Genomic DNA, 12,577 nt, shown 5'->3' with positions numbered 1-12,577 from the left:
GGATGGAAATCAATGCGTTGTATGTGCGTGTGTGTTTTAATAAGAGTAATAGCTATAAAATCGACGAAGCTCAAAGGGGTGAGGGAATCTCCCTTAAAACGGGCAGAAACCCCCCACCAGCCGTGGAGTCCTGCAGAGCAGTCCCGGTTAAAGATGAAAAAGGGGAAAAAAAAAAAAAGAAGAAGAAAAAGAAAGAAAAGAAAGGGAGAAAAAAAAAAACAAAACTGTAGAGGGGGAAGGAGGAGGGAGAAATGGGCTTTCCTTGGAGAAAACAAGTCAATTAGCACAATGAGCCATCAGGAAAAAATAAAGGAGGTGATTCGATCCGGGGGCCAGGAGCCGTTCCGGGCCCCCTCCCTCGCAGTGCCCCTCTGCCCTGCGGCCGAGCCCAGCCGGGCCGGGCCGGGCCGGGCCGCGCAGCCACTTCGTGGAGCGGAGCGGCCCGGGAGGAAGGAGGGAGCGGGGAGCGCGGGCGGCCGGCGCCGGGGAGAGGGCTGGGAGCCCTCGGTAGGAGCTCTCGGCCGGCGCACGGCCGTCCTGCTGCGCGCAGCCCTGCGCCTGCCCGGCGGGCGCCTGCGGTGAGGGCAACATCTCTTCTAGAGACGAGTTTAGTCATTGCGTGAAATATTTCCACTGTGGTGGCACGTTCAGGGTTTGGGTTGATTTGCTGCTAGCGTTTTTTTTTTCGTTTGTTTTTTTGTTTGTTTGTTATTTTTTTCTCCCAACGAAATGTTCCTTTATTCCCGTCCAGCTATTTTGTGCCTGCCCCAGAGCAGAGAACAGTTTTGCGTTGGCTCCGCGCTTCCCCCCGCGCCGTGCAGCACAGGCGATGCTCGGGCATCCCCGAACCACGTCCTCCCTGCGCGGTTCCTGCGTGTCCCTGCCGGTCCGGGCGCTCCGGGCAGCGACGCGCCGCAGGTGCGGGGCCGAGAGCCGCTCCTTGACAGCGCCGAGCCCGTCGGTACCGCATTGCCACCTCCGCCCGGGCTCGGCGGCTCCGTCAGGAATAATTGGGCAGGCTCATAAGCAATGTCAGGAACGACGGAACCTCCTCCAGGCGGGCGCGCTTAATTAATGAGAGGGCCCTTCCCTTCTGCTCCATCAGGTAGCGTTACGGATCCGCCGCTCCGCTAACGGAGGCCGGAGGTTTCTAAAGCGCTTACTGATGAATGTGTTGCTTACTTAAGGGGACATCAAAAGTTTGTTGCTAGCATCAGACGTGAGCTCTCCGTTTCCAAAGGCCCGCGGTAGCTCCCGGTACACCGGGCTCGCTGTCCTGGCACTGCTCCGCTGTGGGCGGGTGGTGAGGGCGCCCCGAGCCGGGCTCTGTGGGAGCCGCTGCCCTTCGAGCTGGGTAGGATAGCCCGCAACGGAGCATCTAAAGCCCAAATCGAGGTCTTCATCCCCTATGAAGCCATTCGCATTAGCACTTGGCCTCCGAACGCAGTTCCTCGTTGCGGGGTGCAGCAGCGCTTTGGGAAGACATCAGATGGGCAACGTTCGAGGCGTTTCAGCCAGTGTAGGATTTTTCCTTCCCTTAAGTACGTGCTCGGCCTTTGCAAAAGTCCCGAACAGCGAGATGGAGGGGGGGGGTTCGGTCGTGGGACTTTGCAGCCCGGGACAGCCCGCAGCCGCTCGGCCCGCCCTCCCCGGCCTGGCTTTGCCATCAGCTCCCCCCTCCCCCGACTCCCCTCCCCCCCCGCTGTCCCCCTGCGCTCCGGGCGGGCTGCGGCACGCGATGCCGGCACCGCTCCGCTATAGAGCTCTCGTTCTCCTCGGCCACAGGCTCCAAGCTAAAGCCTATTACAGCGTGAACGATCCTGCGCTCAGTTCGGGGAATTTAGGACAACATCTACATGCGAATTAATAATTAACCAGCAATAATTAGAAGAGAGGGGAGGGCACTGCGGCGGGGAGGGAGCAGGGGACAGAAGGAGTTTGATTCAGCCCCCCCCCCGTTGCGAGCCAGCGCCAGGAGCACGGCCGCGGGAGGGCACAGGGCTCGGTCCCGCTCGGGCACCTGAGCCCCGCTGGTGCTGCCCGGCACATCGCGTCCGGAGGATCCGAACGCAGAAACGGCGACAGCGAATGGCAGTGCTGCTGCCCGCGCCGGGCGCTGGGAGCCGGGTCTAGGTTCACAACCTATCGCTATTTTCTGCTCTGCCAGCTCGTTGCGGGGCACGGGGCTACTGCCGCTCCGCCTCGTCGCCCCGTGGAATCGGGCACACAAACAGAGAATTGGAGTAAAGTCGACTCTCTCGTAGGTGATACCAAATGTAGCCAAGGTTGCTTTCTGCATTTAAATTGATTGCATTATATTTTTATATATATATAATATCTTGGTACTGTTTCAAATTCCCCTCTGGCGCCCGTAATAACTTTTACCGTCACCGCCTCTCTCCAGCCCCGCACCCCCGGAGCAGAGCCGCTCGGGGTCAGCGCCGCGACACCCCGCACTGCTGCTCCTGGCCGGGCCGGCGCTGCTCGGGCACGTGTGGGGCTGCGCTACCAGCACAGAGCATCGGGCCGAAAAAAGCAAAACTCAGAGCGCCCGGTAATCCGAAAACGCGCACTGAGCCGCGTATTCGTTTGCCGAAGGAGGTGATACTGAGATAACCGACCGCGATGAGCTTAGCGTGGCACTGCCAGGGATGCATCCCCGCGGCCAGGCAGCAGCGAGCAGGGCTGCGGATCGCGATGTGCGCCCAGCAGCTCTGCTCACCGCGGCGGAGCGCAGCCGGCAGCTCCTCGGCGGTTTGACGGTAACCCCCATCGAACGCGCACTCCGGGTGTCATTTAGCCGTCGGAAAGTACCGTGTTTAGCTGCTTTTGGGAAGGATGCTCCTAAAGGCTACGTTCACGGACAGGTAAGGGGAGCCTTTCGTAGGAAGGAAAAAAAAAAGATGAGAAAGAAAAAGGAATACAGAACACAGCTCCGTATTTATTAAAAAGAACGGCTCGGGCTTCCCAGACTACTGTTTGTCCGGATTAAAACACCCGCACCGAACGCTGACTGCGAAAGCACCTGGGGGAGCCACCATTCTGGGCTGTTGGTTTAAAAAAAAAAAAAAACACAACACGACGGCAAAGGAACACCCGCAAATGGCATCGTGAGGTCTGAATCGCCGCACCGCTTACAGGAGTTCATGCAGGACCTTACCTTGCGACCTTAGGAGCTTCTGCCCAAACTGTGCCCTCCTTTATGAGCGGCGAGGGCTGGGGTCTGGGTGGGGAGAGGCTCGGTGCTCAGCCGCGAGATGGAGGTGGGTCCTTCTCCCTGGCGGAGGATCCCTACGTTAATTAAAATAAACAAGCTGCTGCGTGGAAGGATTGTTTCCCTCTCCCCCTCTCGCCTCTCTCCCCCTCGCTACATCGCTTCTGATTCGGAATTGACGCGAATTTCCCACCTCTGACCCCCGCAGCACACGCGTTTACCTGCCTTTTCTTTGCTGCCCGCTTCAAAATATTTACTTCGAAACAAAACAAACAAATATTAATAAAAAGAACGAATAAAAACCAAACCGGCTCCCTCCCAGCTTTGGCCGCTTTGCTGGGTTTTCCTGCTTAGCTGTCTCAGCTCCTCAGTAATCAGGTGAGGTGTTAATGGGAGCCGGTTGTAAATAAAACTAATAAAGCAAAGAGCATATTAGGAAATTAAAAAAAGGCGAGGGCTGAGAGGCTGCTAAAAATACTGCGGTGAGTGGAGCGGTTCCCCATAGTGTCGCTTGCTTCGTTCTGTGCTTAATTCACTGCTGAGCGGCGAACCCCGTGTTGTTGCCATCTCGCTGCATTATTTTTTTTCCCCGAATCGTGCCGAACCAGCCGCGGACTGCAACAACCCTTCCCACTTCTACAAAAAGCGACTCGAGAATGGAATCGCTAAACAGCAAACTTCAGCCTGATCTGATGTGATATGATATACGTACTCGCGGAGCAAGCTCGCTTTGCCAAACCCGATGAAACTGTGAGTTGTCATGCAATACTACGCAGTCAAACCTGGGATAATTGAAAAAGTGAACCCAATTTAACCCATTAGAATAAAATCAGATGCCAAGTTGAATCGGAATCATTGCTTCTTAGGTGACAGGACCGATGACAATTGATCCACCGACTCAAAACAACAGAAAAATAGAGGCTCGAGGCTCGCGTTTGACACCCGGAGCCGCTCTCCGCGCGGTCTGATGCCCGCCCGGCCTTCCCCGGGGCTTTCTCTGAGCTCCTGTGACAGCCTCAGCTCCTCTCCCCTGAGCCGTGTGACCGCCAGGTCGATGTGGCCAGCTTGGTGATCTATTCATGTAAAAAGAAAAGGGGAAAAAAAAAAAAAAAAAAAAAAATAAGAGAAGGAAGAAGAAGAAGGAAAGCCGGCAAGGGATGCTAACGATCTGCTCATGGAAAGGAACCGGGCGGAGGGCGGAGGCAGCGCTCCGCTCCCTTGAAGCAGAGAGCGGGGCCCCTCTGGGAGCCGCGCCCGGAGCCCGCTCCGCCCCGCGGGTAGCAGAGGGGTCCCGCGGAGCGACAGCGCGCCCGGAGAAACACTCGTGGAGGTGTCGGAAGGGGAGAGGGGGGCAGCGCTGCTAGCGGAAGGAGACCGGAGAAAGCCCCGCAGGGCGTGCCCAGTGCGCAGGTGACCTAGGGTGCGCTGTGCCGGCTGCGGGGCCGGGCCGGTTTAATCCCTCGGGTGACGGTAAATCGCTCCTCAGCGGGAAGTTTAAGCCGGGGCGGCCCTAGGGATAGAGCAGCCCGGGCTGGCGGCGGGGCGGCTGTTGCGTGGCGGCTCGGTGCCCGGCGGCTCGGTGCCCGGCCCCGCTCCCTATAGCGCCCGAGGCGTCGACCCTCTCCCTGCTGCAGGGGCACGGGCCGGGCTCCAGGAGAGCCACCTGCTGCCAGCGCCGTGCCCCTCACCGGAGGATCCCGCTGGCGACGGGAAGCGGGCCGAGGGTGTCGGCCCCGCGTTCGAGCACAGCCCCCAGTGCCCCCGGGAGTCCGGGCTCGCCTCGCCCGGCCTGCAGCCCCGTTGCTAACACGGCCGGGACAGACTTCAGCTCTAAAATGCACTTCTTTCCCGTCTGACGGACGTCAATACACAAACGAAATCCATTTGGATGTGTTCTGTTACCAGAAGGCTGCGCTGACGTTCAAATGATCTAAATCTTAGCATCTGGAAGCCTGTACGAGCATCTTTTTGGAATAGGCTTCGAGACATTTCGTTCAATCAGAGCCGAGGCTGGAGCAAAATAGGACACCGAGCAACAGACAATAGTTTCCAGCCCAAACGAAACCTCCCGATTCGTCTGAAAGTACGCGGATGAAAAACGCCTCTCCGCGTAGCGCGGCCCGTCGTGCCCCCCGGCCAGTTCCGTAGCCGCGAGGTCGGAGCAGAGGGCCGGGGCCGCTCGGGGCTGGGCTTCTCCGCGGCTCTTGGAGCGCCGCCGCCCATCAGCACAGCGGCGGGACGCGTCCCGGTGCCGCTCGGTCTGGGAGCTGATCTGAGGGAGATGTTGTGCCAGGCAGTAAGAGCAACAGCGCAGATAGCAGTGGCTGCAGTAAGAAATAGAGGGGCTGCCTTTTGCACGGAACAAAGGCGGGGGAGCGCCCGCTGAGGGTCTGTCCAACGCGCAGGAGGGCTCGGCTCCTCCCGGCTGCTCGTAGATTTGTGTAGCATACTTTACACTTCGTATTATGCTTGCAAACAGAACATTTTTGTCTTCCAAAGCCTTTTACAAACTTGGACACTGATCAGATAGACGTTCAATCAAATACGAAGAATGTAAATCATTCAAGAACACAGTCCGATCTGCCCTGCTGGTCCTCCTCCCACCCCATCTCAGGGTAGGCGCTCAGCTCAGCACGGGTGTGTGGGGAAACCCGGGGCTGCCCCGGGTCAGACCCAGCTGGAAGTGTGGCCTGGCCCGGTCTGCTGCTCCCCGGTACCCGGTAGGGACATGGCATCCTTGGGGAGCTGCGGGCTGGGCTCAGCCCTAGTAGCAAATCACCCCTGGCAGCAGCTGTCCGTGAAAGCACTGCCTTCATGCAGCACAGCACACAGTTCAGTATCGCTGTCCCTGACCCCTCCAAAAATCAACTCAAACTGTGTACCCAAATTAGCAGTATTTCTTACATGTTGCACCGTACGCAATAGTGACGATAAATACACCCAAGGGATGTAAATTATTGCATACACCTGCTTTCCCGGCTTCTTTCCAAGTGAAATTCATGGTATGACCAGATACAATCCAACAAATGGATGAACCCATTACTTGTAGTGCAAAAGAAAGAGAAGAGGTGATCAATAACGCTGTGCCAAAACACACGCACACACCGTTCAGTTGGTGCTTTATTGCAACAAAAGCGCAGTCACCGTGTGCCGGCTGCAGGCACGGCGCATGGCAGTGAGCTGGTGGTGGCAGCCACGTGGAGCTACAAGGTGTGCTCAGGTCCTGCAGCCGTTCTTGCAGAGTGCAGAGCGTTCATGGTCACACATAGAAAAAAGAGTTGAAGTGCTTCTTTTTTGACTGGTCTCTTACGTTAACTTGCTCATATGGACACTGCAGAAGAAATAAAACAAGCCATTATTGCATTACTTAGTAATCAGTATGGAAAAGCCCGGCTCGGCTTATGGTTAACAGGAATTGTTAATGATATATAAATCATTTGATCTATTGTGCCCTCCAGACTAAAAGGAAAATAATGGCAACCCCAAGCAAATGGTCCTAATTAGCGTCCAAGAAACCACTTCCTAAATGTATCCTTCCAACTCATTCCAGTTTGACTGTCCAGAACAATCTTTTGTTCTTAAACTTCTTTATTTTGTATGTAACTGCAGAAATGCTGTGCATACTGGAGCTCCCAGAATAGCTCAGCTGAGAGCACAGCACGGCACAAGGAGCAGAGGGGAGAAAGCACGATCCCGGGCTCTCAGTACATCTGTAACCATGTCCTGATCAATTGAAACTCTTTGTCCCCAAAGCCCTGTGTCCTGACAGTTCCCTTATAGGAAGAGAGAGATCTCACTGAAGAAAGAAGTCTTTGCCACTCGGGCAGCAACTTTAAAAAGGAAAAGCTAAAGCAGAGCCACAATCAGCTCCGCATATTTGAATGTGTATCACATGTGCTCACTCCCTTTCTCCACTGCTCTCAGAGGGATCTTTAGGTTAAATGCACCATGGCCAGCCCCGTGTATACTGCACCCTGAGTGCTACCCACATGAAAGTTCAGGCACAGCTGTAACCAGAGCCTGCCTGGGGGATGACTGTGGCCTTGGCCTTGTCTGTACTGGAAGCGACAGAACTGGCGCTCCTTGGGTCTATGTATGTAAATCCACAGTTCTCATCAGATGGACCCTATTGCTTAATGACATTCACCCACTGTTCTACCAAATCCTGCACCTTATGTCACTTCTCCATCTTGCTACAAAACATAGCTTCTAAAGTTTGAAACAACATTCTGGAAAACCGAGCTATCTTTGAGACAAACCCCATCTCCCATCCCTGAAATGGGAATGCTTGTTGGACACAGGCTTTGTGATACGCTGCTTCTTTCCCTTGGCTGAGGGACTTGTGAAAGGGTACAGAACTTCCATAAACTAAGAGTCAGTCAAATAACTCCTGTGCAGGGCACTTCATGCTATTTCTAAGAGATAATGTCAATGGGAAATGCTCCAATAGTTTTATTCTCTGCCAATAACCTTCCCTAGACTTAACGTGTCTGAGATCCTCTCCAAGGCAGGGCAGAACACACAAGATGTGCTACCAACTCCTGCTGCCCCAGCACCAATAACGTACAAGTCACAGGGACGGCGCCCAGGCGGGGCTGGGGGACACGGCTTGTACTCACATGTCTGCACGCAGAGCCACAGCATTTACCTCTCCGCAAGTGGGCGGCCTCGGTGAGCACCTGGTAGCCCGTGGCTGGGTCCACGTAGGTCTGCCGGCCCGCCTGGGGACAGACACAGAGCTCAGCCCGGGTCGGATACAGGCAGCGCTTCCACTTCGGCTGCTTTCCCTTTCTGCGCTACTTCCTCTTCCCTTTCCGAATTCCAGACTCTCGCATTTTACTTGTAAACCATCTCACGCAGTTATCGGACAGTGTCTAACATCTTTCACCGCTTAAGATCTTCTCGATCTGCAGCCTCGGCCGCTCCGAGCCCCGGGCCCCGCGCCGCACGCTCCCGCATGCAGAGCCCCCCGGGCCGGCCGATGCCGGCCGCCGCCGGCCGGGCCGCACTCGGGAGGCCCCGGAACGGCGCGGGGCGGACGCGGAGCCCCCACGGCGTCTGCGCGGCGCTGCCGAGAGGGGCGGCTCCCGCCCTGGGGCAGCGCTGTTCTTGGGCCCGGCGTTCCGCGCGGCCTCCCTCGGCCCCAGCGCCGCCCGCCCGGAGCCTCCGGCGGAGGGTCCCGGCGCACGCCCCGCTCTCACCGCAGCCGCCTCCCGGTGCAGCTCCACGATGCGCCACTCCAGCGCCGTCAGCTGCGGGGCCGGGGGACGCCCCGAAGGCGGCGGGCGGGCGGCGGCGGCCGCGGCGCTGCGAGCGGCTCCCGTGGCGGCTCCCGCGCCGGGCCGGGCGCTCTGGGACGGCCGCCGTGCGCTTCCGGGCACGGGGAGGGCGGGCGGGAGGCGAGTGGGGGCCGGTCCCGAGTCCCGGCTGTGCCCGGCGGGTGGCGGCTGCGAGAGGCGTGGAGGAGTTCGTCGGGCACGGCACGGGCAAGTCTGGTGGCAGTGTGTTCTTGTGCCCCTGTGTTTGGGTAACGTGTACAGATGGACGGTCACATCGTTCCCGTTCCGTGTTTCAGCACGGTCTCAGGTTGCACGTGGTGTTTGAGATCTGTGACGCACTCTCGCCTTTCACACCTCTCCTCGTGCTTTCAGCCCAGTCACCACCAAGCGCTTGCGGTTTCCCATATTCCTGTGCTGGGCTGCTTAGCTCTGGCCCCGAGGCCCTGGTTTCACCGAGCTCCTTCCCTCTGGCCACTGTCTCCGTGCCTCTCCCCGCCTTGTGCCTTTTGCTCGGCCTTCTCCAGTCTCGCGTGCTATGTCCCACCTCTCCAGCCCCGAGGTCCCAGTTCCCCTCTCGCTTCCTTACCCATTTTGTTTCCAGGCAGCATTTGCCTTTTTACACCCTTTTTTGGCCTTTCCAGACATGATAATTCTGGTGGGACCCCAACACAAACTGTTCAAAAGAAAAACTGGATGTGAAGTCATGTATTCCCCTGAATCTGGGCAGTCCAACTGAAATACCAGCCATCAAAGAGTTTGGCTGCACTTACCCAGCTGGCACAGCAGGATATAAGGATACATGGAAGCAGGGTTTGTTACCGTTTATGACTTGGCCAGTTCCAGAAATGTTTTCCCCTTGTGTGTGGCACAAGGCATACGCCTGAAGTATGTTGCTTCCAGTGTGTTGTCTCCTTGCCAAACATGCTGCTGCAGAGCAGGGGACATGAGTGCTGCCTGAAGTCACTGCAACACTAATGTGATTCTCAGGAGCTCAGGGCAAGAGAGATGTAGGCTAGTTTTAAAGACAGTGCATTACTAGCTCCACCTTTGTGTCTATGAAAAAAGCTATTTCTCTGCAGCAGTAAATAATTCTAACTAATTATTTTTAGGATGGAGTAACTGCGTTAAATCAAAATTTAATTTTATTTTTAAGTGCATGTAATGTTCTGTGGTACTTTCCAGGATCCAGAAGTGTACACAAACATAATGCCCAATCTGGGAGCTTGTTTTTTTTTCCTAGGTCTGCCTTACATTCCATACAATAACTCCCTTATCACTCAAGAAAAACAATCCAGGAAGCCAGCAGCTGAACAACGCCATAATCTTAGTGCAGTAGAAGCTTAAATCTTCATGTATGACTGAATGTGCCACCTCTGTGTTTATGTGCCCATGGCCTCACCAAGCTCAGTTCCACGTACCATGTCAGAAGAAGAGATTTCATTTACTGACCTCACAGCTCTGCAGCAGCCTTTGGGCGTCCAGCATAACTGCTTCTTGATGGCTGTGGAAATGGGAGCTTCTCACTAACTGGGAATCTAAATCTAAGCCCTTCATATCCTATTATTTGAATTACCCCCCAAAAATAATAGTGGTATTCAGGATAGATATTTCAGTTGGGTTTGAATGATGACTGAGGAGGAACCATGGACAAGGAGTGCAGGATGACAGCTGCTTACTATGTTCTTACAGACTTAGTTGGTGGACAATGCAGTTTAGCACTTGTGACCATAAAAACCAATATTAATTTAACGAAATCTGTATTTACTAAAATGTCAGGAATGGAAGATGTGTTGTTTCTCAGCTTAGCAGTGCATTTCACAGCTGGGTGAGCTGTACATTTCAGTTAACCAATGCAATGAAACAGGGCTTGTTTTGCAGATGTTGGTTCCAGTTCTTTAATCCTAGTCTCATGAAACTTCAGCAGCAGCTGACAATATCTCATTTTTCAAGGAAAAAAAAAAAAAAAGACAACACATTTGAAATGAGCAATCAGTGCTATTTATTTATTCAAGACTGCCCTACATTCTGAATGGGTAAGAAGGGACTGGTGAGCAAGGCCTTTGTCGTCCACTTGGCTTGAAATGTCTGCAACTGGCAGACACTGTTCTGTCTCACAGAACTGCCAGTGAGTGCTACTGAGATACAGAGCTTCAGATGGGCAATGCTGGCTGCTCGCTCTCAACACGTGGAAGGTCCTACCAGCAGATCTGGGGCTGGCTGGGAAATCCTGCATTTGTTGGGGCTTCTGCAGTGAGGGTCTTGAAGTCAGCTTCGATGACTGAATTCAAGGTGAAGTGTCACAAAATCTGAAATGTGTATTTTGGTGGGAAGGAGTTGCCAAAGTTTGTTCTCAGCTGGCGGTACCTCCTGCTGGCTTTGTGTGTCTGAGCACGGTGATGTGTTGTGCAGTGAGATGAAGGCAATGCCAGTGGTCATATTTGCTATTGAGCATCTGGAGATTGTCAGGCTATAAACTCCCCATCGCAGTGTAATGGTTCCTTTGAGATAATGGGAAGTTTTGAGGAGACAATGGGGAATTACATCCTCAAAGCTTTGGTGTACACAGAGATGTTGAGCTTATGTAGACGCATTGCAGAACGCACTGTCTTGACAGCACGTTTTGGGGGGACTGGAAATGAGCATCACCTGTCAAGAATAATGTCCTCTGCATGGTTTCTTTTGTGGCATTTCAATGGAAATGTGTCTTTGTTTGCCACTTGGCCCCTTTGGACTCAGCACAGACAACCTGGACTTTGTATGTGTTTGTTTATGGGCTTCTCTTACATGTGACTTGCAAGCCACAGCACTAAGCATTTTTACCTCCTGTTCATTGTTTTCCCCTCAGTTGGCAGCCCTCCCAGCCCTGCAGTCCCCCAGTGGAGCCATGGTGACATCTTTTACATCACTCAGCCTTCTTCCTGGGGCTGCTGGGGGTTGTAGCCCTGAGTAATAGGAGTGCTCCCCACAGCTCTGCAATTTGCTTGGTGGAGCCTGTTCTCTTCTAGTGGCTGGCACTGACTTCTTTCTATATTTTTTCATGTGTTCTGTGGAAGACAGATCAGTATTTTCAAATCACAGTTACAGACAGAAAACCATCTGTGACAGTCATTTGGAGAATACACAACATATAGAGCTTATTGAGCATCTTTTAATGGACTCCGAGTTTTGTTATGAACTAACCTTTCTTTGAAAAGAATAAGAAAGTTTGGCTAAGTTTTTAAGTGAACCTTCTCACCATATCAACTCTCTGTGCTAGACAATACAGGGGAGCATCGGGGGGGCCTGCGAAGCTGTCAGTGCAGCGCTGAGTTCTCCCACTGCCGGTTTTGCAGGCAGCAATCAAGAAAAGGAAAGAGCGTGAAGGGAGGTGCCGCTCAGTACATGCTCACTCACTGCTGCTCTTTTTTGCTCTCCTGATTTTTCCTTGTGTTATGTAAGCTTGTTGCCCGTGTCACTTGAATTCATGCACATTTATGGTGCTTAGTCGCTAATAGGAAAATACAGTTTTAGATCAAAGAGTAGCTAATGAATAAGAAGCACTTATTCAACAGTTGCTGATTGCAGTAATTTGTTAAGTATGCATGTACAGTCAACAACAGACAAAATCATAGTATCAATACTAATTGAAATGCTGTATACAGTAGCATCCAGTGTGACTTGCTTCAGCCTTTGCTTTCTCCTGTGATTCATTGCTTTTTCCCTAGAACATATGGAGAGAGTCCATTGCAACCCATTTCTTTGCAAGGAGTCAGCAGTTTTGTTTGTATAAGGAACAGAGGAATGTAGAGGGCTCCACTTTGGAGGAGGGACTCTTTCATCTGCAAGTTGGATGAAGATTCTGTTTCCTAGCTGAAAAAAAGTCATCATCTTTTAAGACTATTTCTTTAAATGTAGTAAACGAAAAAAAAATAATTTGGGGGTACTTGTGGAAGACTTACAGATACCACATAATTTTAATTTAGTTTAGTTAAGAAGGATGGAAGGATGGGAGGAAGGGAGGAAGGGAGGAAGGGAGGAAGGGAGGAAGGGAGGAAGGGAGGAAGGAAGGAAGGAAGGAAGGAAGGAAGGAAGGAAGGAAGGAAGG

At 53.6% G+C, this 12,577-nt stretch overlaps 1 protein-coding gene and 1 long non-coding RNA gene across 2 annotated transcripts in view; both read right to left on the bottom strand.

Moving 5' to 3' along the window:
* Window positions 1-6,316: 6,316 nt before the first annotated feature.
* Window positions 6,317-9,138, bottom strand: CUNH1orf53 (chromosome unknown C1orf53 homolog). Its single transcript, XM_042873574.1, has 4 exons — window positions 9,080-9,138; window positions 8,416-8,731; window positions 7,834-7,935; window positions 6,317-6,545 (listed from the first exon to the last, which is right to left on the bottom strand). Exons 1-4 carry the CDS (start codon window positions 9,136-9,138, stop codon window positions 6,474-6,476), a joined length of 549 nt encoding a protein of 182 aa, XP_042729508.1. The 3' UTR covers window positions 6,317-6,473.
* Window positions 9,139-10,468: 1,330 nt separating this feature from the next.
* Window positions 10,469-12,577, bottom strand: part of LOC122181306 — a 5,079-nt gene continuing 2,970 nt past the window's right edge. The window contains exon 3 of the long non-coding RNA XR_006179394.1: window positions 10,469-12,342. This is a non-coding gene — a long non-coding RNA (uncharacterized LOC122181306). The remainder of the gene's footprint in view (window positions 12,343-12,577) is intronic.

This window comes from Lagopus leucura, unplaced genomic scaffold (genome assembly GCF_019238085.1).
Source record: "Lagopus leucura isolate 7727_CA_CO unplaced genomic scaffold, USGS_WTPT01 Super-Scaffold_100009, whole genome shotgun sequence".
Lineage (NCBI taxonomy): Eukaryota > Metazoa > Chordata > Aves > Galliformes > Phasianidae > Lagopus > Lagopus leucura.
The sequence above is the reverse complement of the archived record's forward strand: the minus strand, read 5'-3'. Positions and strand labels throughout refer to the sequence as shown.

Coding starts and splice junctions, on each gene's coding strand:
- CUNH1orf53 (XM_042873574.1), bottom strand. CDS start 9,138: ATGTCTGGAAAGGCCAAAAAAGGGTGTAAAAAGGCAAATGCTGCCTGG. Junction 8,732..9,079: donor GCTGCCTGGAAACAAAATGG/GTAAGGAAGCGA, acceptor ACCCAAACACAG/GGGCACAAGAACACACTGCC. Junction 6,546..7,833: donor GTGGCTCTGCGTGCAGACAT/GTGAGTACAAGC, acceptor TTTCTTCTGCAG/TGTCCATATGAGCAAGTTAA.